This window comes from Lissotriton helveticus, chromosome 1_1 (assembly GCF_964261635.1).
Source record: "Lissotriton helveticus chromosome 1_1, aLisHel1.1, whole genome shotgun sequence".
Classification (NCBI taxonomy): domain Eukaryota; kingdom Metazoa; phylum Chordata; class Amphibia; order Caudata; family Salamandridae; genus Lissotriton; species Lissotriton helveticus.
The window spans coordinates 1,857,809,605-1,857,835,099 of record NC_136057.1 but is presented as its reverse complement, the minus strand read 5'-3'; the positions used below and the strand labels follow the sequence as shown (position 1 = coordinate 1,857,835,099).

The 25,495-nt window shown below is 43.8% G+C and overlaps 1 protein-coding gene across 1 annotated transcript in view; it reads left to right on the top strand.

Moving 5' to 3' along the window:
• The window catches only part of TMCO1 (transmembrane and coiled-coil domains 1), a 203,032-nt gene that overhangs the window by 57,251 nt on the left and 120,286 nt on the right, over nucleotides 1–25,495 (top strand). The window contains exons 4-5 of the mRNA XM_078641519.1: nucleotides 8,248–8,294; nucleotides 10,196–10,263. Of these exons, the coding sequence (XP_078497645.1) occupies nucleotides 8,248–8,294; nucleotides 10,196–10,263 (115 nt within the window). The remainder of the gene's footprint in view (nucleotides 1–8,247; nucleotides 8,295–10,195; nucleotides 10,264–25,495) is intronic.

Below are 25,495 nucleotides of genomic sequence, written 5' to 3'. Positions count from 1 at the left end.
CTGTATCAGTCCAAACAACCCTTCTGGTGATGGTTGTAAAGTCAACTTTATAGACTTGCTATCCTAGTGGTAGCATGGACAAAACAGTCTTAGGCTAAAACTTCAGAGAGCATGTGAAGCCAGCTGTTTTACCATATGTAACCCCTTGAATACCAAATGAAAGGACACCACACAGGTTATATATAAAATATATATGTATTTATTATAAACACAACCCCTCTGAACTCTTTAGGAGGTCCGAGGCTAAAGCACATAACAAGATACTTAATTATCATACAATAAGCTGCACAATATACAGTAGGGCCCTAGGGACACGTAAAACCATATACTAAAATAGTGGTATAAGAACCACGTCACGAACACAGGATAGGCCTAGGGCATCGAACACAGGATAGGCCTAGGGCATCGCTGGGGCTACGCTGTACTAACGAGAGTTAGGGAGCAGAAGGCCCACGGGATGAGTGTGCAGTGTCTATTCACACACGTGAGTTACCATAGAGTTAGAATGGGAACTAAAGAATTGGAAACCAGTTCTTTTAGGAGACTTCCAGATCGACTCGGAGAAAGCTACTTCAAACTTAGACACTAAGATAGTCAATACCCACAGGAGCACCGAAGTACTCGCGTTACCTCACCCACAGGAGCCGGGTGCATAGGTGTCAAAGTGTGTCGAGTTTCTTCGCTGATTCCTATGGAGACCTGTAAAAAGATGCTGCAGGTGACCAGGAGAGAAGTGTCCGGGTGGATCCAAGGGTGGATCGAGGATGAAGAGTACCTGAAAGCAGAGGGGACAGAGTCTGGGTCACTAGCCAGTGACCAGGAAGGAACCAGGCGATGTCGCGAAGCAATCGGGTGATGTCGTGGAGCTTGACTCTGCAGCCACTTGGACCAGGAGGCGTCGACGATGACCAGGAGCTGGATACGGACTGTCCCACGAAGGATCTCGCTGTTGGCGGCGTCTGCTTCCGGATTGGAGTCAACAGGCCTTGGCAAATGCAACCCACGCAGGAATCGAATATTCGCTTCGGGATAGACCAGCAAGGTCTATGGGGCCTCTCCTTTGCAGGGAAACAGGGGCCCACCTGGAGCAACCAGGCAGGCGGTGTAGATTTAAAGGTTTGTCGTCACAGAGGCCACTAGCCAATGGGCAAGTAACCGGACAGACGCTTCAAGCAGGAAAATGCAGAAGGGCCCCACGCAGAACTCGTGGAGTGTGAAGGGCTGTTCTTCGGTGCAGATGATGCTCGGGGCTGCGGCTTCCCAATGCACAACTTCGAGGGTGCCTCAGAAGCTGCGCAAGGAGCAGGCTTTTCAAGATGTCCGGTCCCATGTCTCTCGTCGCCTCCACGGGTCTCAGCTTTGCAGGGACTGTGGATCGGGGTCAGAGAAGTCTTGAAGTCTGGCTCTCGTCGGACTCTGTGCTCGGGCTCCGGCAGGAGCGTCGACAAAGTAAACCGCTGATCGCTGGATGGTGCCTGTTTGCACAGGGTGGTCACTCCTTGACCTCAAGGGAGATTCTTCAGTCGTCTTCTGTGAAGGAGGTCGTCGAAGGTCCAGAGTTTCGTTTCAGTTCAGGATAAATCTAAAGTCTCTTGACTCAGCTCCTACCTATATACTAATCTGAGGGGCTGGATTACCTGCTAGTTCCCTCCTATGGGTGGGACCAGGGAAGGGGGTGGTTACACCCCTTTCCCTTTGTCCAGTTTCGCGCCAGAGCTGGGGCTGGAGTGCCCCAGCAACTGGTTTGAACCGGGCTATGCATGGGACACCTTGTGTGCCCCAGGCAGTGTCTAATTTCTTTCAGCCCTCCCTACCCCAATACACTATGGCCTGTCTCGGGTGGTGCTAGCACCTCCCAAGACAGGAAACCTATTGTCCAAGCCTCCCTCGCTGGAAGGACTCCCAGCAGCAGGAGGTCAGACTTGTGTCTGTGGCAGCAGCATCCATTTTGTGATGCTGAGGCTCTGGTTAACTTTAACCGGGATTAACAACATATCTTCTCCGTCTAGAAGGGTGGAATGCTATCCCCGTCGCCATAACTGGCAAGGGGGTAGTATTCCAAAGCGTATGACACCTTACACGACATGCTTTGATAAAGCCAAACCAGAGTTAGAATTTAACCGCGAGGATTATAATGCACTTAAGAGTATATGGTATGGATATATCATAGAACAGCTATAAGGACATGGTTCCGAAAGCTACAGACAGGCTCAGCTCATGCTAGAGCCTCATCTCACATAAAACCAAGCACTCTGCCTTCAGGATTGTTAAGGCCTGCCATAGGAGTGACTGATAGGTATATATGTGTCTATATATCATGGTAGGTATAGGAATACTATACCTAAGCAAGGGGTGATTACATGACCTTGCCCCAGCTGAGTGATCAGCCAGTTGTGTCAATTTGGGTGGCCAGCCAGGGGTGGCATAATTCATGCTGCATCCCCTGGTAGGCCTTGGATGCACCTATGCCCTGGGTACCTATGGTACATTATACAGGGGCTCACAAGGTGACCCAACATCCAATTGGAGATGTACCTAAAGTACATGGAGTCCATTTTACAGTGAGAGCAGATAACCTGGGGCCCTGATTAGCAGGATCCCAGGCCAACGAAGTCGAAAACCAGCTGAACACTAGGCCAAAAATCTGGGGTAACCATAGTCAGGTATCCACCTTCCTACAATGTCCTACACATCAATTTACGTTCTCTTAATCAAGTCAACTTCACCCACAGTTTCAAGATCAACACATTCAATATTGAGTGCAACTTTGGTGTTTGATGCACATCCACCTAGTACATCCACAAAGACCTCCTGCCCAACAAAAATTGTCGCAGAAAGTCACAATACCAAGAATAATACACTAGTGCCCATCTTATATAGTCACTTTTATCCTTTGCGCAATTTAGCACTCTTTATCCATCACTGTTTTTTTCTCGGAATCGACTATCATTTCCAGTAGTCATGTGATGTTGATAATTCAAATTGTATTTCTTTAAACGACAATGATCCACAGCCGACGCACGTTTCGCCCTATTAGGGCTTCATCAAGGCTTTTTGATGGCGTATAGTGCACTATTCTGTGACAATCGGATTACAGAGATGGCATGGTGAACAGACATTGAAAACTTTATGGATAGATGGAACTTATCGTAGCTCCCTGATTGATTATATGGTGGAGGATCAGCATACAGACGTCTCACATGTTTGAACATTGGGAATTGCATAGTAGCTGAATCATATATTGAGAAACATTGGATTTTATTTAAAAAAGAGGCGCTTACAACAGAATAGTGCACTATACGCCAGCAAAAAGCCTTGAGGAAGCCCTAATGGGGCGAAACGCGCGTCGGCTGTGGATTATTGTCGTTTAAAGAGAAAAATTTGAATTATCAACATCACATGACTACTGGAAATGATAAAGTAGATTCAGAGAAAAAACAGTGATGGATAAAGAGTGCTAAATTGTGCAAAGGATAAAAGTGACTATATATGATGTGCACTGGTGTATTATTCTAGGTTATAATTAATAGTTGAATTGATATTAATTATTACGTTTAACATTTATTCTGTTAATTGTATAATTTATTACATTTCAGGGGTGTATTTTGTGGGGGTATATTGTGAAATGTAAATTAAAATTTGTATTTATTGATAATTAGTTTGATACATATTTGGTAATTGTTTTTTAAAGTTAAGTTTTAGGTGTTTGTGAGTTTTGTTGGGGTATATGGTGGGAGGGAATTAAAAGAAAATATTTAATAAATTATTTTTTGTACATTTTATATTAAACATATTTTTAGCGTACATTTTTGGGGATTTACATTTTAATGTTTGTAAATAGTTAACATTATATGCATTTTTCATATTTTGATATATGAAATATATTTGATTTTATTAAATTTATATTTTAATTTAGTTTTCACAAATATTTTATTGTTTTTCAGAGAATGTGTTTGTTTCTAATGTAATACTAACTGCAGTGGGTATATAAATATGTTGTTTCTCATGCAATCCAACAATGTCCCTGCTGTTGCACTGACTGGATTGGGAATAGTACATTTTACTCCTCTGCAAACCAACACTTTCCCTACTGTTGCATTGACTGTAGTGTTACTTCTAAGTTTTACACCTCCTAAGTTCAACACTTTTTCTACTTTTTATAAGTTGTAGTGAGAATAGCACATGTATTAATTAAAAAAATGGTAGGTTCTTCTATAATATTTATATTAATATGTTTTTGGTAATTTACAATTACAATACGTATAAAAGGTTTTAATTATTTTTAGTAACTTCGAAATATTGTTGTTTTTATTTGTAATTGAAATTGCTTGTTTATGAACTATTTTGTTTATTTATTTTTTATATTGCATTTTAGAGGTTTTCAAATATAATATAAAAATATTAATTTAAGGATGTTTTTAAATTAGCTGTGAGTATGTATTTTTTTTAAAACCATAATTATATTATTAAATATATATATATATATATATATATATATATATATATATATATATATGTATATATATGTTTGTATACCAATAGTGTTATAAAAAATACATTTAATTCATGTTTAATATTTCAATTGATATATATTTGGAAATCAATATTTTGGACAACTATATTATTGCAATCGATATATTTTTGTTCGATATTTTTGTACTTTCAATTATAAGGATAGGGAGTCGATATTAACATCTGTGTATTTTTAACTTGATATTTTGTTCGTGAACCGTAAAGGGAGGCTGATTTCCAGTGACTAAGAGCAGGGGTCTTTTTTTTTTTTTTTTTGGTTCGTAAGATCTTTATTCACAGTTTCAATAGTACAAAGTCGTGCGCCCACAACCCTGAGGCCGGCTGCTTTTTCATAAAAAACAGGTCTGATACGTACATGACACAGCTATTCAGCCGACAACCAGAGGTCCGGCAGCAAATCAGCCCAAGTGAACATATGGAGACAATGATTTATAACATACATTTATATAGTATCTTACTTCTATGTTTTTAAATAAAACGTAACATAACTCTGTAGAATGAAAGCATATACTGAATGTTATTGTCAATACGTAGGTTGCTGTTAAAGGCCATCGTTGGCATCCCACCTTCCCTACCCTCTACCTCAGGCCCCTCTACTCTCCTATCAGTGTCCCTCTCTGTCAATATTCTGTCGGCGGGATAGCGGAATACGTCCCTAGTTACTAGCTGTCCCCCCTACCCTTCATCCTCGTCTGAACTGTCTTCTTCGTCCTCTGACAGGGGTTCACAAAGGTCGCCCCGGTATTTGTTCCAGGGTGTCCAGATCATGTTCCATTTGCGCGGGTTGGCTCTCAATTTGTATACCGCTCTTTCAGTTATCATGATCATGTCCATATTTTTGCACCACAGGGCCAACGTCAGGGCCTCCACCGCCCCCCATTTCTGTGCTATGTCTCTTTTTGCTACCATTAGGCCTATAACAACCCATTGTTGGTCACTCCGTGTCCTATCTGTAGGGCCCCAGATATGTAGACGGCATGTGCGGGGGTCGGGCAGTAGTGTCTTTTCCAATGCTTGGGATATGGTGCGAAAGACCTGACGCCAGTATGTGGTAATAATCGAGCAGTCCCAAAGTGTATGTTTAAATGAGCCTTCCTCATCCCAGCCTCTCAGACAGAACGGGTGTGCTGCCCTGTGCAGTCTATGCAGTAGTGTTCTAGTAAAATATACCCTGTGTAGGACCTTAGGCTGCACCAATCTGAACCTTGAGGAAATGCCAGCCTCCCTCGGCGACGCCAGGGCCATATTCCAATTCACTCATGTCCCCCAGTTCGCCCACCCAAGCCTCCCTCAATTTATCCAGGGGGTCTGGCAAGTTATTCAGGAGTTTACGATATGTTAGGGAGGTGGCGTGTGTTTGCATAAAATCAGTGAGCAGGCGATCTTCTAGTGGAGACGACTCTGCGATCTGGGTTGTGGCTGGTATCGCCGCTTGCAGTGCATGTCTAATCTGGAGATATCTGTACGTTTCGTTAGGATTCAGGCTGTAGGTCTGCTGAAGTTGCGCGAACGGCACCACTCCATCTGTCGACCATAGGTCTCCCACCGTGGATATACCTATAGTATCCCATTGGGTGAAACCCTTGGTACGTCTTAAATGGCCCAATGCCCTGGCATCCCACAAAGGTGTCATTTTCGTTATCACTCCCTCCCAATGAAGCCTCTTCTGTGCCCTATGCCACAGTGTCACTGTATGTTTGGTCGGACCTATTAGTTTCCCCATTAGCCCCTTGTGATATAGTGGAGCCAGGAGGCTGTGTGTGCCCAGCTGTATTCTGTCTGCTAGGTAAGCCGGGTCGTCCTGCGGGGCATGTAGCCACTGGTTAATCACTTTAAGTTGTAACGCCCAATAATACAATTGTATGTTGGGCAGCGCTATCCCCCCATCGTACCAGCTCCTGTTAAGTTTCAGATGTGCTATGCGTGCCGGTCGCTGCCCCCACAGCAAGCTATTCACCACTGCCGCAATTTTCTGCAAATAGCGCGGAGGCACCAGAGTCGGTGTGTTCTCAAGCACATATAAGAGTCGGGGCAGCGCCATCATTTTATATAACGCTGCCCTCCCCAGCAATGTCAGAGGGAGGGTCATCCAATGACCGACATCCTTCCGTAGTCTGTTTAGGGGTGGCAGCAGATTCCTGTCGTAGAAATCAGCAGCGGTACAGGGGTCTTTTTGAACAAGCAGTAACTCGAGGCAAACCGCATAACCAACGAGAGAATCAATAGCGCACAATCTTTCCGATCTTCTCAGTGTGTGACTACAGGGATCGCCTGTCCCCACTGCCTTATGAAGCCTTACTAAAAAATAGGACATGTAGGTCATAGGAGAGACATTTTTATCAACCATTGTGTGTGCATGCTATACATGGATTGTCCTTTTATTTTGCCTTGCTGGGTTTGCTTTTAAATATATGGTCACGTGCAGGGCGAATTCTTTCAGCGTGGTGGAGGGGTGACATAACATGTTTGCATGCCTTGTTCCGCGTGTTGTGCCAAAGGATGAGAAAATATATTGTAAGGGGACAAAGGATACCCCCCAACGGGTACATAACAGGATTTTCTTTTTCCAATCTTAAGACCATAAAGAGCAAAAGGTTCATTAGGGTCTCTGTTGCGTGCATGCTTCATGTTGCGTGCATGCTTTGTTTGTTCCATTTAACTAGTCCAGAATCGTAGGGATTCAACATAGTTTCTGGTCCTGTGGAAAGCTTCTGTCTCTTGGTGGCATAAAAAAAAGACAAACATGTCGAACCACTGATTTAATGGGTCGTTGTGCCCCCAAAACATTTGGTTGTTTTTATCTTAGCCAAAGGACCTCCATAGTAAAAAGGAGTTAGGATCTGGAAGGCAATTTTAATTCACATGCTAAATCCCTTATTCTTAGCGAAAGAGCTCAGCTTACAATTGCGTCAAGTCACCCACTCTCACTTTGTGTAGTGGGTGAGGATCTGATGATGAAGCATGCCACAGATGGTACCTTCTAGGTGTAAGACTACTTTCTCCACACACCACTCATCCTGCAGTTTTAGCTGCTGTCTCACCCACTACCACCTGATGTCTAATTTAGCTCTGGAAGAGCTAGGATAACTACTCTCATCCTTGGCCTACCTTTCCCCTTGTTCCTAATTGGTCCATGGCATTGATGGGATTTTTCATTGCTCCTGAACTGTCTTCGTTGCTGGCCTTGTCCCTTGGGGTGAAGAAAGAAAACTGCTTTAAATATCAGACTGCAAGTATAGACCATGCATTTAACAAAGCAATAGAGACATATGACATAGTTCATTAACTGACAAAGATCTTCCTGGATGAAAGGCATTGCAATCTGCTGTCCATGATTGGAAAGAAAAGTGAACTTGGTCTGAAGCAGCGTTCCATCCCTGATGGATTGATGCTCCCACGGGATACTAAGGAGTTCTACTTCTTGCAGCCCTTAAAAAGCCAAACTCAGAAAAGCCTGGCATAAAATGCACAAGGTGTTGTAAAGTTCTGTAACCTTTTTGTGAATAGAGCTAGGAGTCTAAATTAAACAAAAAAATGTTGGAAGATCTGTCAAGGTTAAAATATTTGATTTTAGGCAGACTGACGCTCAAGTCGGGCCTCAGTTTAAAATTTAGAAACCAATTCCACTCCTCTAATCTCTCTTTAGAAATCGCATTTGCCACTTTGTAAACATGAAGATTCTGCACCAAACTTACGTGCTCTTTTTATTTGCAGAACGTCAAGAGGAGAAACTAAAGAACAATAATCGGGACCTGTCCATGGTAAGAAACCTTTGCAGAGCACAAGACTTATCTTTATTTAAATGTCAACCATACCCCACTGCAGGGTATTGTTCGCTCCTGACCTACCGTTGTGTTGAAAATTCTGCAGAACTTCAGCATTTGTCTGTGTTACCCTGCTGCTTGTGTACAACAGAAGCGTCTTGGTAGCGGTTCTTACTTGGAAGAATCATGCACTTCTTACCATCGTTTCATGCAGTGTAGGTGATCTGCCTTTTCAACGTTCGATTTAAGTCTAACCCTTCTTGCAAAATTCGTCTCTTCTGACACCACTAGTAGATGAACAGCTTTGGACAGTTGTTTTCAAGAGTTGATAACAAAGCTACATTTTGTTGCTTAGAATGTGCTTTTGTTCACTTGGTCATTGTGACAACAGTACAGGCAAAACTCAGTTTTGTTTGGCCTTTTTGAACATGACCCAAATTGTTTGGATTTGTTATCTGTTAATTTACCACAGTTTCATAGCAAGATTGGTCAGATCAGCAGCTTGGATACACCATTCCTTAACCAACTGTTGTGTGCAAGAGTGTCCTCCTATTTTTATAATCTGAAGGTTTTAGCTAATTCTCACATCTTTCCAGGCCATTGTACTGTTTTTGGTTCGGAACATCCAATCCCCCCCCCCCCCCCCCCCCCGCTCCCCCGGCTTTTGGGCTCTTTGTTATACATTGTACGTAGCATTTCTAGTCTGTCCCAATTGTGCTGTACCTGGTGAAGATAAAATCCTATTATTCGAGATTTGTTCTGTGCCTTTTCTGTTGTCTTGCTTTTGTGCTCCAATGGGTGATGAGCTGTCCTCCAGACTGCACTTCATCTTGTGGTGAGCACCTCCTGCCTATCTCAAGTGTTGTGTAGTGTCTAATGTTGAACATCTCCCTACCCTCACAGATACTGCGGGAATGCTGCTGCTGAAATGATTATATGCGGTTTGTTTCTGCATTGTACTGCTCCTGGAGCTGAGCATCCTCTGTCCCTGACAAACATTGTGCTAACTTGGTTTCTGAGAATTCTGTGTCTTTCCAGGTTATCTGCTTCTCTCGTAGCTGGACATTTCTCGTCTTTCCCAGACATGGGTCTGCTTCCAGTGAGAAGCATTACCATTATCCTGCTATTCCCAATGCTGGTCTTCTCTTGCTTAAACGGCATCATGCCACACGGAATACTTGGTGTCTCATATCCCTTCTTTCCCTCAGTCATTGTAGTCCTGCTTGTGTTGAGTATCTCCTGTCCATCCCTGGCATTGCACTGCTTTTGTTCATGGTTATTTCCTGTCTGCCATGGCATCATTATATTCCTTTTCCTGAGTAGCTCCGTTCCTCCTAATGAATGTCATCAGAATTTAGGATGATGGATCGCAGAGTCTAATGTCTTGGGAGGTTTTGAGAGTTGGCATTTTCTATAATATGGATACTTTGAACCTCCTTACCCTGAACAGCTAAAGGAAGGCTTTACTGACAAATTTCCTGTTTGTTGTTGACCTGCACTTGGCTGGAATAGGTGCGCGGTCTAGGTTTTAAACTAGAACACTTTTATTTAGGGCATCACATCTGCACAGGTTGCAGGTTTAGCAATCTCATCCCTAACTTGTAGACATTGAACAACATCACCCACATTGGAGACCTAGTGCTACTGCTAAGTAATGGTTTGCTGGTGGTTTGATCTCAAATTCAATCAGTTCCTAGTCTACCATTAGTGTATACCATGTGCTTTATTGAGCAACATCAAAATGGAGCAACATGTGTTGACGCATGCGATCTGCCGGCTAACCCTCCCACTGAGAATTTAGCATGGCCGCTACATGAGTCTGATCGTTTTCTATTTGCCTGCATTCAGTTTTTCTTGCAGAAGTTTCAAAGTTAATTGCAAGCTTTTTTCCACTGCAGGTCCGAATGAAGTCCATGTTTGCTATTGGATTCTGCTTCACAGCCTTGATGGGCATGTTCAACTCCATGTAAGTGAAGATGGCATTTTGTGTCTTCTCCATCTGACACTTGTTGTAACACTCACAAACTTTGCATCTATTGTTGACATATTGCAGTCTGAACCTTCGGTTCTTAATGAGGTTTGACCTGTGATTTTATCTGTTGAGGTGAAAACTCTTCCTCTTCTCCAGTGGCTCATGCTCACCTTCCTCTGCTTTCTATGTGTGGCCTTTTTTACCTCTTTAGCTGTCTGCCAGTTTATTGTTTCCCTAAAATAAATCCTACATAATATGCATACATAAAGGGGTTTTGATCAGACAATCTTCATCCTTTGGTCTGTTAAATTGTCATTCAGATTTTGCTTCCACCCACCACAGCATATTGCATTGGGCAATCGGTCTACCTACATTACTCATTGGCTCCCTTCACTTTGAGATACTGCCCAAAGCCTGTGTGCATAGTTTGCATCAACCTAAAAGTAGTTCCATTCTCTTCAGCTGCAAAGCTGGTTTAAAGTATGATTATTTTTTAAATAGTATTAGCTCTTTATAATTAAATACAGACCATTTATTTATCTTGCACTCCTTTTTTTAATTTCATACCATAAAGTGTTAGTGACCATGTAATACTGTAGTATTCTGCGAATGGAGTGCTTTTTAAGCTGGTGATTTTGTTCTAGTCTCCTACTCAAATAATAATAAAATGCATACACAACTGAAAGGCCTGTTTAAAAATACCACCCTGGGTAAAACAGCTGCATCAGTGAAAGGTTCTTAAATGTATTTTTATTTTATTGCAAGCATAAAGCGTGCCTGCTTAGACAACAGCATATTTTGGTTTTCCCTTTTTTAAAATTGATTTTTGTGACCTATTCTCACAATAAAAAATAATCAACCATTGCACCAACTTACCACGTCAAGACTGTTGCCTCCAACTTACGATTGGCTGATACAGAATCACTGTGCCTTACTTCACGACTCTCTGGGCCAAGGGGACCATGGAGCGGGTTTCGGTGCTAGAAATAGGCTGTGGTTGCTATTCCTGCTACTTTCTGGTCCCCAAAAAGGACCGAGCCCTTCTTCCTATCCTCTACCTCATATCCCTCAACTAATTCCTCTCAAAAGAGGAAAAGAGAAGTTCAGTATGCTCACCCTAACTTGGGTTGTGTCTGCCCCGGACCCGGGAGACTGGATGTTAGTGTTGGACTTGTAGGACACTTATTTCTCTCTTGCCTGCCCATCACCGCTGCCAGCCACGAGCACTTTCATTTTACCGCGTTCCCCATCGGCCTCACCAGTGGCCCTCGGGTGTTTGACCAAGTTGATGACCGTGGTCACGGCTCATCTGTGCAGATCAGGGGTTCCAGTCTTCCTCTATCTTGATGATTGGCTGTTGTTGGCAGGCTCGCCCAGGCGATTGATTTCCCACCTCCAGACTACGGCAAGCTTCCTGCATTCGCTGGGGTTCACTATCGGCGTGCCAAAGTCATATCTGACTCCTTCCCAGACACTCCCTTTCATCTAAGCTGTACTGGACACAGTGCAGTTTCGGGCCTATCCTCCCGAATGGCGAGTCAAGGATATTCAGGCTGCAATACCGATGTTTCAGCCTCTATACTGGATTTCGGTGAGACAGACTGAGGCTGCTGGGCCTCATTGCCTCCTGCTAGTGAATCATGCCAGATGGCACATGCAGGCTCTGCAGTGGGACCTGAAGTTCCAGTGGGCACAGCATCAAGGGAATCTCACTGAACTGTGCGAGATCTGCAGTGGTGGCTGAAAGCCGCGAATGGGTCACAGACCGAACCCTCTTCCTTCCCCACCCAGATCTCACAGTGGTGACAGATCCTAGGATTGGGCAGCCACCTGGGAGAGGTGGAGATCACAGGACTCTGCTCTCTGGCAGAAGCTGGGCTCCATATCAACCTGTTGGAGCTTTGTGTGATCCAATGGGCACTGAAAGCCTTCCTACCATCTCTCCAGGGAAGGCTGGTTCAGGTGTTCACGGACAATACTACTGTCATGTGGTACTGCAACAAACAAAGTGGGGTGGGGTTGTGTACCCTCTGTCAGGAGGCCTTAGATCTCTGGACTTCACTGGAACAACAGGGCATATCCCTGGCCAGTTGCCTGAACGCCAGGGAGGACTAACTCAGCTGTCGGTGCCTAGCAGATCACGAGTGGTGTCTCCATCCAGAGGTGGTGAAAGGACTCTTTCAGCGGTGGGGAGAGCCTGGGTTAAAACTGTTTGCCTCTGAAGAGAACACGCAATGTCAGCATTTTCGCGGGTTCAAGTTTCTAAAGTGGCTCTCGCTCAGCGACACTTTTAGTCTCGAATGGAGTTCAGGCCTCCTATACACCTTTCCACCCTTCCACCCATACCACTCATGTCCAGAGTGCTCAAGAAGATCAGGAGCGACCAGGCTCAAGTCATTCTTGTGGCTCCTAGAAGATCAGGAGCGACCAGGCTCAAGTCATTCTTGTGGCTCCTGTCAGGGCACAGAGAGTTTGGTATCTCGAGCTTCTGTAGATGAGCATCGATCCTCCGATCAGGCTGCCCCTTTGGGAGGATCTTCTGTCACAGCAGCAGGGGAGACTCCTCCAGCCAACATGTCAACCCTCTGCCTCCTTGAGTGGAGATTGAGCCGTGACAGTCGATAGCATTTGACCTTCCTTCGGAAGTAGGCAAAGTTACCCTGACAGCCAGGTGTCCTTCCACAAAGTTGATATACGCCTGCCGATGGCACACATTTTGTAAATGTTGTACAGAATGGTCTATTGACCCATGTATGCCTCCTTTTCTGACATTCTTGTCATTCTGACTCTTGCCCAGCAGGACTCTGCTCTGGACACTAAAGGGTTGCGTTTCAGCCCTTTCTGCCTTTCTACGGTTGCCCGACCAACCGTTACTATTAAAGTCTCCTATTGTAAATAGATTTCTGAAAGGGCTGACGCATTGGTTTCCCCCCTCACCGTTTGTCATGCTCCAATGGAACCTTAACTTGGTCCTCACTTATTTAATGTGTGCTCCTTTTGAGCCACTGTACAGTGCCACCTGTTGCTGCTCACCATCAAGACAGCCTTTTTAGGAGCAATAACTACTGCCAGGAGGGTGAGCGAGTTGCAGGCATTGTCTTCTCAGCCTTCTTACCTGATCAGTCATATATAGCCTATGTAGTTGGACCAACTTCTTCAGCGACAATGGCAGTAAATCTTCTCACCTCGCAATTAACACCAGGCAAAGGGGGCATGGATCTTACTTTAATCAATGCCTATGTACATCCAAAAAGGAAAACAAAGGCAGCAAAGGAACTATATACAATTTTTGGAGGTGTGCATAGAGGAAAAATCTACAACAGATCTTATGCTTACTGGGGACTTTAACCTTAATCTTATGGGAACTTCATTAGATGAAGACATTCTATTGCAAAATTCAATTTGGGATATCCCATTACACTGGAAGCCGCGAATATTCACACAAACCAAAATAGGGAAACCGATATTAGAGGATCTCGAACATTGTAATATCAGAGCAATAAATGGAAGATTTGCCGGAGATAATCCTCCCCCCAGCTACAACGCATTATTCAACAAAAATTAATACTATACTAGATTACACTTTCATTTCACTGCCTCTATTTCAACACATGATTTCATTTCAGATGGGTGATAAAGCGGACAGTGATCACCACCCCCAAGAAATTGCGCTTAAAGTAAGCAAGCCCAAATTTGAGCGATCTTTGGCTCCTAGAGAATCCGTTTATACCATCAATCTTAAAAGGATTAAGTTTGCAGCAGCGTCCGATGTTACTATGCTGGAAAATGCAAAACCGCACTTTAATGCTACCGGTTCAAGTGAAGTCGCGAAATGGGAGCAATTTACAACATCTATGGCAGCTTATGCTACAAGAACTAATCCACGGGTCCAGCCGGGCCATAGTAGCATGAAGTATGTCCCACGAGAATATAAAGAGAAGATCAGGTGCACAAAAAAATCAATTAATCAAACTATGAGACCACTTCGGCTTAATCCAACAGATACAGTGAAACTTTATCTATTACGGAAGCTAAAGGTAATGCTGAAAAAACAAAAATGGGAAGCCAACAGATCTGCGGAGGACAATCTTTGGGCAAAACTACACGCTGACACCAAACAGAACAATAGTGCAAGATTTTGGAAAACCATAAACCAATTTACAAGACCTTCACATGATTGAGTTTCCTCTAATATTACAGTATGGGCAAGCTACCCCAGGAACCACTTCAATCAAGATATGGATTCTATTAATTTGGAGACAAAAACTGATAATGCGACAAAAGGCATGAGTAAAAATAAATCCCAGACAGTCCACCTGAGCACCGGCAAACCTGATGGTCATACATTATCAATAAATGATGGTCTGACGAGCACACAAAACATCATTAAGCTCCAAATTAGAAAAGGAAGGAGAGGGGGGCGCCAGGCCCGAATGAAATCCCGCCCACCCTTTATAAACAAGATGGGAATTAATGGGCAGCAGCACTTGAACCACTGTTTTTGGAAATTAGATATTTTAACAGACTGCCTGGCTCCTGGGAGGGATCAATTATTTTTCCAATATTCAAGTGGGGAGGACAAATCACTCCCACAGAATTATCGATTAGTGGCCCTTATGGACAATGATGCAAAGTATTTTGCAGGTACACTCTTGGAGGAGCTGCAGGCCTGGGCCACAGAAAATTCTTAAGTTCCAGCTAACTAGACTGGTTTTGCTAAATGTGTCGCAACAACCACAAATATCCAAACCATGGGAATACTAATAGATAAGGCAGAATCAACTAAAATGCCCATTCATTTCTGCTTTATAGATTTCAAGGCTGCCTTTGACCATATACATCGGAACATCTTATGGTCTAAACTGAGTGACTGGGGGATACCAAGATGTCTGTTAGACTTGCTGATTAGCCTCCACACGGACACATGGGTCCAGATAAAGCTGGGTGATGGGTCACTACTGTCAAGGCACATACTAACCAACAAAGGGTTCAAACAGGGTTGTATCTTAGCCCCCACTTCATTCAACTTTTTTTTTTAGCTGATCTTATCCCGATAGTAAATAGCTGTAACTCTCAACTTCCCAAGTTAGGTGGGCTATGACTACCGTGTCTACTTTATGCGGACGAAATAGTCCTAATCAGCCATACACAAGTAGGTCAGCAACATCTTGTGAATGCTACACAGGGCTATTCTGAAGCAAATGAACTGACCATAAACCTTGAGAAAATGCAGACCATGACGATCAGCAAAAACAGGAAAAACCTGATACATCGGTATACAAATATCTAGGAGTTAAAATCGATAAAGGTGGCCATTTCACTGTACAGAAAACCAGCAACAGAGGCAACGGCCTTGCCTTCGCAATCTCTCTAAAAACAGTAAACTAACCGGCCCGTCGCTCCTACCTGTGGCTCAAGTTGTATGTGCCAAACTCCTGCCAACAATTGCTTATGGCAGTGAAGTACAGAGAGGCAGAGATGCAAAAACTCTAGATAATAGTCGTAGCTGCATACAGGATTATTCTTGGTTTGCACAAACATACTCTACCACCTCAAATCAGGCTAGAGTTTGGAGTTCAGAAACAGTTCTTGGCAAGACAGGGGACGTACATAACTACCTAGGACAAAGTGTGGAATTCCATCTAATTAACTTTAAACTAATACCTATGGAAGGAATTGGAGCAACACTCTGCCTCACCAGCTGCCCATTACCTAAGAAGCAGTGTGGCAAATACTGGCTTAAACCAACTCTGGGATACTCCTACAAATCACTCCACGCTTAAAAAACTGGTTAGGAAGACAATTAAACATCTCTCTTGGATTGAGGACAAGGCATCCCTCACGAAAAGGTCACATGGCTGGATGACCTTGTGCTCGTATTTCACACCAGCACCACAGAACTACCTTGATTATGGCTATGCGAAATCTACTCAAATTAAGTTTTTAAAGTACAGATTGGGCTTGCTACCTTGTATTCAGCATTTTCCACATTGCCTAAAGGATAAGGCTGGCACATTCTGCCGCATATGCGGGTTTGCGCCAGAGAATCTGCTGCATTTGCTATGTTCCTGCAATGAACTTTTGCAAGAACGAAAGCGTCTGTTAAAATGCCATTTCAATCAGCATGGGGTACGCTCACGTAGACAAGCAGTTCTCGCCTGCTTTGCACCTAATGACCCACAGCTGAATTGTAGTCTGGTGAAGTTCATGAGGGTGGTGGGAAAAAAATGCCAAAACCAGATTCATAATTTATCGTAACACAAACAGCACTTTTATTTATGGATGTCTAAAAATATACATTTTAGAAATTATTTTAAAAAGATAAAATATGCATATTATGGAATAATGTTTTTAACATTGCACGCAGATTTGCTTTTAAATTTTGATGTTTTGTATTGCAATGGTTTTTATGAACTATGCTAATAAACTACTACTACAGACCCGCTGCTACTCCTTACCTGACGATCTTTCCAGACAAACTAGTGCTCCGCACTAGGGCTCCTATTTTGCCTAAAGTAGAGACCTCTTTCCACCTAGAGCAGTCTGTCACCTTGCCAACCATCTATGCTCCTCCAAATCCTTCTAAGAGAGCAGAAAGTCTCCACCATCTGGACCAAAAAAAGAGTGCCGTCGTTCTACCTTATCCGCACTAAAAGCGAGGGGTGGATGACCAACTCTATGTGGGGTACGTTGGAGCAAAGAAGGGACGTGCTGTGCAGAAGAGGACCATCTCCAGATTGGTTATCCAAGTCCGAGGATCCAGTCCGACGCCTGGGAATTTCACTCATCCATACATGTCTTTTGACGTTGATTTTAACTAAATTTGATTTATGAAAGATGGTTTATTACCTTAAATGCTTCTGGCTTTTTGAATCTTGTGTGTAAATCAAATCAGCACGTTATTTAACATTTACATTACCCTAGGATTGTTGACAGTAATGCAGTTTGCTTGGTAAATACAGACTTCATTGCCCCTTACAGATGAACCTATCTCTGGAGCCACTCTAATGAATTCCAAGTTTACTTCTCAGGAAATAGTGAAGCAAATTAACGAATGAAGTGATTGTGTGAAGAGATACGGATGGACTTTTATTAATGTTATAATTTACATTTCCTTGGCATATATAAAAAAATCTGTAATAAATGGGCAACGCAAAGTTGTGTGCTGGCCTGATCCATTGTTTTTGATTATGCAGTAGCACCCACTCCAGCTCGTAGCCTTGACTCTGTGCTGACTCTCTATCCACGACCTAGGCTATGTTTCATGTGCTTTCTTTTGACTCGTGGCCTACTCAGGCCTAGGAGCACGTGCTTATCTTTGGTCCATGCCATCTCTGCCGCCTGACTTTACATATGCCCCCTGCGTGGGAAGTTGTGCTGGACTGTCGCATGTTTTTCTTTTCTGTTCTACAAAATATTACAACTTTGACAAAAAAATCTGTAACATAGTGTTGGAGATTTTTGATCCTGTAATATTTTTATTAGTGCATTGATGCAGCCTCCTGACTTTTTGAGCCATATTGTATTAAATTTAGAAAGAACATTTAAACAACAGTTTCAAATGTTGTAAGTAACAGGCATCTCTTTCACACTTGAAGAAAGAATGCAGCCTAGAACTCCGAGTGAAAACATTTCAGTGTTCAATGCTGTTTTGTCACTTCAACAACACATTGATGGCTTCAAATTAATGTCATAGCCACCGACCCCACCCCCCTCCACTTATCCCTAATTCCCAAACGTTGCCCTAGTTTGCCCCATTCAGATCTCTCTGAAATCCACAGTACTTACATTCCCTTCTGCTTACTGCTTTCATTACCCTTGGTCAGTTAGTGAAGTTCCTCAACCACCCTCCTAAAATGAAGCTGTCTCTCTTTGTTGCATAATAGATATCAATATTAGAGTTCTCATATCAATGTGTAGGGCATGCGACCTCCTAGGGCACTGCATCTCCTGAACCTTTTACCCACTTGGTCTCGCAAGATGTCACCATGTTTCCTGAACCCTCAATACCTTCCTTGAGCGGTTTTCATCATCTTTTCCATTCCTACTATCCACCGTCTCCTGTGAAAGTAAACTGCGAGCCCCATTGAATAAGAAGTGATTGTTTTAAGCATTGAAGAGACCATTTTTCTCTTTCTGTTATAGAGGGGATAGATCGTGTCCGAGGGACTGTCCAACGAAAGACATCCGGACATTATTTGCAAACCTGTGGCCTCTTCCACTCCCTATTGTACCTCACCTCAGAAGGGTGTCTAACAAGGACATGGCCACAACAGGTGTGCAGGTGTCCCTCATCCCACAACCTCTCCAGTCCAAACTGCACCTGAATGTACCATGGCATGTAATGCATGCGCGCAACGCCCATTGGGCTGGAAGGGTTTTAGCCCCCATCTTCCCTGCTCTTGTTCTTGGAAGGACATTTATACATTTGCTGAACCACTGTTTAGTATGTATTGTTTTTGGAGACCAGTGTACCGTTTCTCACTCTTCTGACAGTTGTTGCCCTGCACTCTCTGCTTAATGGCTTCTGCTCAACAGTGACCACTGAGTTGGGTGCTTAAAATGTCTTTGGAACAGGTGTGAAATCTCACCAGGGATTAAACTGCTTTCTCAGCTGCCCCATTCACAAGTAAACACTAGGGTGCCCTGCACTACTCACCCTGCATTAAATCACAGAATCCGTTTCAATCCAAGGGCAATTAAAAGGCATGGAGACACAGAGCTATGAAAGGTATTTTCCTTTGGAAAGGATGTTGTTGTGTGAAATTGGAACAAACCTGTTAATAGTTTTGTTTAATTTTCTGATTGCTCAGAGGTTGTGCATAATGTGCAGCAGTCTTTAAAAATACACTGAATTAAAGAAACTTTGTGCTTTGAAAGCTGCAAAGAGAAAAGATTGTATCACGACTGTTTCATGCACACAATGAATACCTGTATATAGGTCCTATTAGTGTGCCACTTATAGACATCTATGCGTCACCTTAAAAAGAAAAGTACATATTTACAAAAAGAAATGTAAAAATATGGACTCAGATTTCTGCCTCCACTAGAGACTATTTTTCCGTTAGTCCGTATTCACCAACATTCCCAGTAATAAGACTAGAAAGCTGCACCAGATGTTAGTTTACATGCGGGAAGGTCTGGGATTTTTCCTGCTGCTTCTATTCCCTCTATGCAGAGTTCTCATGGCAGAGAAGGCCTCATGGTAGGAATACACACCATTGTGCAAATGCACATTTTTTTTTCTTGCCCCCATCGCCGGTCCCTGTTCTCCCCGAGCGGTCCCGCAGTGCAGCGGACCGCTCCAACGCTGAAGGGGGCATTTGCTGATTTCGAGCCCACGAGGCTCCCGGGGGTCATTTTTGTCTTGGGGGCGTCGGGGCACATTGCCGGTGCCCACGCCCCCCCCCTCCCCCCCTTCCTGCGGCTGCTAATTTCCTTTTGGGCACCATTGTTCTTTAAAGTTCCCGTGGGGGCCCGGGCATATAACTTGAGCGGCCCCCTACCAGAGGGTCACTCCAACGTCTGGGGGGCATTTATCTCGAGCCCATGAGGCTCCAACGTGTGGCAGCATTTTGTGGTATTCCGAGCCCCGTAGCTTCAACGTTGTCTTGGGGCATATTTCCTTTCAGAGACCACGAGGCTCCAGGGCGCATTTCGTTTCTAGAGCCCACGAGGCTCCTGAGGGCACAGTTGGTTATTCTTAGAGCCTGCGAGGCTCCCATCTTGTTTTTGGGCCCTATTGTGTATTTAAGAGCCCAGAGGAGAGCCAGGAGGCACGCTGGTGCCAGGCTCAGTTCTCCAGTTGCCCAGCACTTAGTGGGCAACTGCTACGTTTAGGCCCTTGCGCATTCTTCTATGGCTGCCTGCGCAGCCAGCCCAGACATTCTGGACATTGGGCCTGTGAGCCCCTGAGAGGCCAAGTTGGCTTGGGGTCTGATATATGATTTTCTGCGCAAATATGATTACTTGCCTAATGTGAGTTCTGCATAATATGCAATGCCTTTTTGCCTATACCTCTAAATGTGTTTATGCTTGGGAGGTTGTGTTTCCTAGTATAGTTATGCTAGTGAGTTCCTGGTTCCCCGCGTGATATTTGCCTAAGGTGTTTAGGATTGCGTAGCGTGTTCCTACCTTCTACCAGTGGTTACTGGTTGTGTGCTACATTTGCTATTTGGTGCTACAATTATTCTATGTTCTAAGTGCTATTCCTACCAAGTGCTATTCCTACCAAGTGCTATTCCTACCAAGTGCTATTCCTACCAAGTGCTATTCCTACCAAGTGCTATTCCTACCAAGTGCTATTCCTACCAAGTGCTATTCCTACCAAGTGCTATTCCTACCAAGTGCTATTCCTACCAAGTGCTAGTTCTACCAAGTGCTTATTCCTGACAGTGGTCCATGTGGCCCTGTCCTGTGTATATAATCCCCTGCAAATTCCGCCCGTGCCTGTGGCACAGTGTAAATGATGTTTATTATCTAATGTGTTTGGTATAATACAAAGGCTATTTTTATATATAACCTTGTGTGGAGTTCCTTTTGTGGTGGGCCTTGGGTGTTATTGCTGGGTGCGCGCGCGCCAACGCTTTACACCTTGCCTCAGAGATAAGGCTGACTGCTCGTGCCAAGCTACCAAGGGGGTGAGCAGGGGTTATCTTGGCAGGTGATTTCCTTGCCCTGACTAGAGTGGTGGTTTCTGCCTGGCTTTGGCGCAAGCCTTAGCCAACCAGAAATCCCCATTTCTAACAAGGCCGCTGCTACAGGTAGGTCATGGTTGATTCATGGTAGACTGTTCTACTTTAAAATCCGCATTAGTTTTGCAGAATGTGCTTTCAATAAAGCAAATGTACAGTTCATTAATTTGCTTTACAGATACTTGGGCACGCAACACCTATTGGGCTAAAAGGGCTACAGATAATTAGCAGCCCCCAACCTATCCATGAGCTCATCTCCCGGTATCGGGTGAACATCAGTCTTTGTGACTGTATTTAGTCCACACAGAATCTCAACTCTGGTATACAACTTCATTAGACCCCACCATTAGACACACAGCACTTTAATTTATGGATGTCTACACTCAGCAATATCTTGGCCCCGCCAATTCCTCTGAATAAGAATCCCTCCAAGAAACCTTCTGCCCCCTTGTATACTTAAAAGCTGAGAGAACTACTCAGACATTGCAGACAATTAGAACGCAGACGGCAGAGAAGCTACACAAAAGAACTATGTTCAAAATGGCTCTTAAAACCTATCAGCAACAGATCAAAGTCAAAAAGAAGTCCTACTTTACTAATCTACTTAAGCTTGCCAACTCGGATCAAATTTTAAAAAAAAATAGTGATTTCTTTCACCCACCCTAAAATACTCAAAACAAAGATCCTACCATTGATCGAATAACTGAAATTTTTTTTTTTAAAGAAAATTCCCATTTTATAAAAAGATTTTAAACACCCCTCTCATTGCCCACAGCGGTATCTTCTAATTATGGGGGTGATAGACTGACTCTCCAATCTTTTCAAACTATTAGCTTAGAACAGTCTAACCATGCCATTCTCTCCTGTAAATCAGGGTCTCCGTTGAATCCTGCCCCCCAGAGGTTTTGCATGCTATTATCAACAGCACTAATCCAGTTATAAATACAATAATAAAGTCTTCTCTCTCACAAGCGGAAGCACCCTTCAAGTGGAAAACCACTGCAGTTTATCCTCTTCAGAAGAAACAACTCGCTGCCCCGACCACTCTCTCTAATCTCCGTCCTATTTCCCTGCTTCCATGCCTCAGTAAAATCACAGAGAAATTGATCAATATCCAATTGATCCCTTCTCTAGAAAAGGCTAATATTCTGCATCCTAGTCAATCAGGCTTCAAGCCCAGGCATTCAACAGAATCGGCATTACTATACACTGCGGAAACCCTCAAATGTGCCTTAGATCAGGGAAAAAATGCTGTGCTGATTTTATTGGACCTATTTGATCTGATCTCTCATTACATTCTTCTGGACCGTCTCAAAACATATGGCATCTTTCATCTGGCCTTGGCCTGGCTACAATCTTTTTTTGTTTAACCGGAGACAAGTTGTCACTCTTGGCCATTACCAGTCAGCAGAAAAACCCCTGTTTTCTGGGGTCCCGCAGGGCTCAACTCTAAGTCCAGGGCTATTTAATGTTGTTTATATGGCTCCTCTAATTAGCCTGATCTATTCTTTCAACATTGAGGCGATCTCGTATGCTGATGATACACAGTTAATTTTGGTGTTAGACAAACCGTAAACCAAGGCCTTCGAGAATCTACAACGTTGTCTCACAGCATCATTCCTCTGGATGGAAGTGAATCACCTGAAGTGTAACGCCCAAAAAACAGAGATTATGCCATTAGGAATATCCAATACTTTGTCTCCAGGGCACTGGTGGCCTAAAGATATCCCCCCCTCCCCCTCCTTCCCTCCCTACACAGTGAATGTGGTAAAGAATTTGGGAGTGAAATTAAATTCAGTACCGTCTTTTCGTCAGCAATAGTTAGCGGTGGCAGGTACCTGTTTTTACCTGATAAAGTCCCTTAAAGTTATTTGATCTACTCTCCTGCACGGCCAGAAAGGCAGCAGCAGTAGCCCTAATTACATCAAGATTGGATTACTGCAACAGTTTATATGCAGGTACCAATAAGTTCGTCCTAAATAAACTACAAATGGTCCAACATGCAGCTGCACGGTTAGTCTTGATAAGACCACAAGCATACTTGGCCTCGGTTGTTTTAAAATCATTACACTGGCTGTTCATCCACAAAAGAGTCTTTTTCAAGAACCTGGTAATTAAGTACAGAGCTTTCAGATCTTCGGGACCTGAATATCTAAGGTCCAGGTTCACTCCCTATGTGACGCAGTGCCTCCTCAGATTCTAGTCAGCGAACCTCCTTAAGCCTCCTAGTTTTCGGTGTATCACCAAGGGTGGCAAACCAGTTGCGGTCCTAGGAACCAAAGCCTGGAACCTTCTTCCTAGTCATCTTTGTTTCTTTCAGAGACTAACTTGAGCAAATCCCTGGAAACCTGGATTTTTAATGCTCCCGATACTCTATGCTTCTCACTCATATGATTTTCAAGTTTCTGTTTGTCTATGTAGGGCCCCACATAGCGTCATGATGCTCCCCGGAGCGTAAGCTGTGCTTCACAAACATAACATTTTTTGAGTTGGGTTTGGGCACCAGAACCACTTGGCTGGCCCAAGTACTACTAGAGGGCTCAATCATCCCATACTCTAGCATTTTGGCAACCTCTGCTTTAACGCTAGCCTTGACCTTGTCTGACCGTCTGTAAATCTTACTTTTGACAGGTAAACTGTCACCGGTGTCCACATCATGTGTGCACCATATTGTCAAACCTGGAGTCAAGGAAAACTAGTCGGCAATCTGTCCAAGCAAGTTTTAACAGCCTCTCTACTGCGGATTTCTATTGGAGAGCACTATTCCATCCACTGAACTTGACATAGGTTGACGTCTGGGGGAGGTTCACTTTCTTCCTCTTCTCCGCCATTTGTCACCATGAGCATTGTAATCTCCGCTCTTTCATGATGTAACTTGAACATACTCGCATGGATCACCCTCTGGGGGTTTCTTGAAGTTCCTAAGTCCACCAAGTATGTGACTTCTCCATTTTTTGTAAGGCCCAGTCCATTTGTCTTGGAGAGCTCTCAGTACTATAAGCTCCAACACACAAACCCTGCATTAGCCCTAGTAGATTATATAGGATTTCCTGTTTGGGCCTCTTGAGAGGTCTCTTCCAACCTTCTCTGACCCACCCTAGAGGTGAGGCTACCAGTGAGCTACACGCCCACTGGAAAACCGGTTTGGGCACAGGTTTCCCTTCCTTGGCTCTTTTTCCCAATTGTCTGCAGGCACAAAAGGCCTACTGCTTAGGGATGTTATCACAAGCGGCCCTTCAAAGATGGATCAACATTAAAGGGTGTCTTTTGGGCTAACACACTTAGTGGGCATCCTGGGAGAGGAGGCGAAACCTCTGCGTGCGGCAACTGCCTTTGTTCCCAGACCTGGGAGTCGTTCACATGTCTCCCCAGGTGGTCCGAAACCAGTCTGTGTCAGTGCCTTTGTGAGGCTACTGGACTCGCTGGAGTGCTGAGTCAAATTTCTAATAGTTGCTTAACTTTAATAGTGACTTTAAATCTATCTTGGGCATCTGGTTGGATTTAATGTCACAATTCATTTGATTCCTTGACTATTTTTGGAAGTCCCACTCAGAAGTTAGTCTGACTAGGGTGCCATCCGGTAACCCTGTGTTAGCCAATGGGGCTTTCATCCTTTCCACAGCAAAATAACAATTTTGAAGCGTTGCTGCCAAGACATATTGAAAATCATAAGTTTTACTTAATGATATACCACTCCCTGCCATAGGGCTCCATACGCCTCCCTTAGGATAGAGTTTCATATATCCTTAAGGAAAGAGGTGACTTTGCCATTGGGTGAAATGGCAAAGTCGCACTAGCGGTGTCCGGCTGGGGTCCATTTTGTCTGTAACATTCAGAGTGGCACAAACAGTGCCTGGGCGAACACTGCCTAACAAGCCCTGGGTACCTTGAGTACCATATACTAGGAGCTTATAAGTAAGTCCGTATTTGCCAATTGGGTGTGTCCAATTTAACTTTGTTTTTGTATAGATTAGAACACTGGCGCTGAGGTATGATTAGCAGGCCTCTACACTTTGAAAAACCAGCAGCATCTGTCCAAAAATGTGGGTGTGAACATTTCCTTACAGTAAAATACAGGATGGAGGATACACGGGTAAGGGCAAATGATTATGGGTGCAAGAATAAGGGTACAGGGATTAGGATAGTGGGTTCCGGGAACAGGGGCATGGGTGCTTGGCTATGGATACATGGTTATAAGAAGAGGGAAAAGGGCACACCATTCAGGGCTAGGACTACAATGCTACGGATCCATGGTTATGGATACCGGGCTAATGGTAATTATAGATGAAGAATAATACAGGATACATGAATGAGGGGAGAGTAAGATTATGTGGAAAGTGTCGGGCTAAGGTTACAAGATACTACTAGGTAGAGAGTACATTTTATTGGCTATATGGTCCATGTTTATGGCTACACAGTGAAATATACAGGATTATGGTACAGGGCTAATGGTTTTGAATACATGACTAAGGCTACAGAGTTATGGCTGAAAGTGCAAGGTTAATGGTTATGGATGCAGGGATAACCAGACA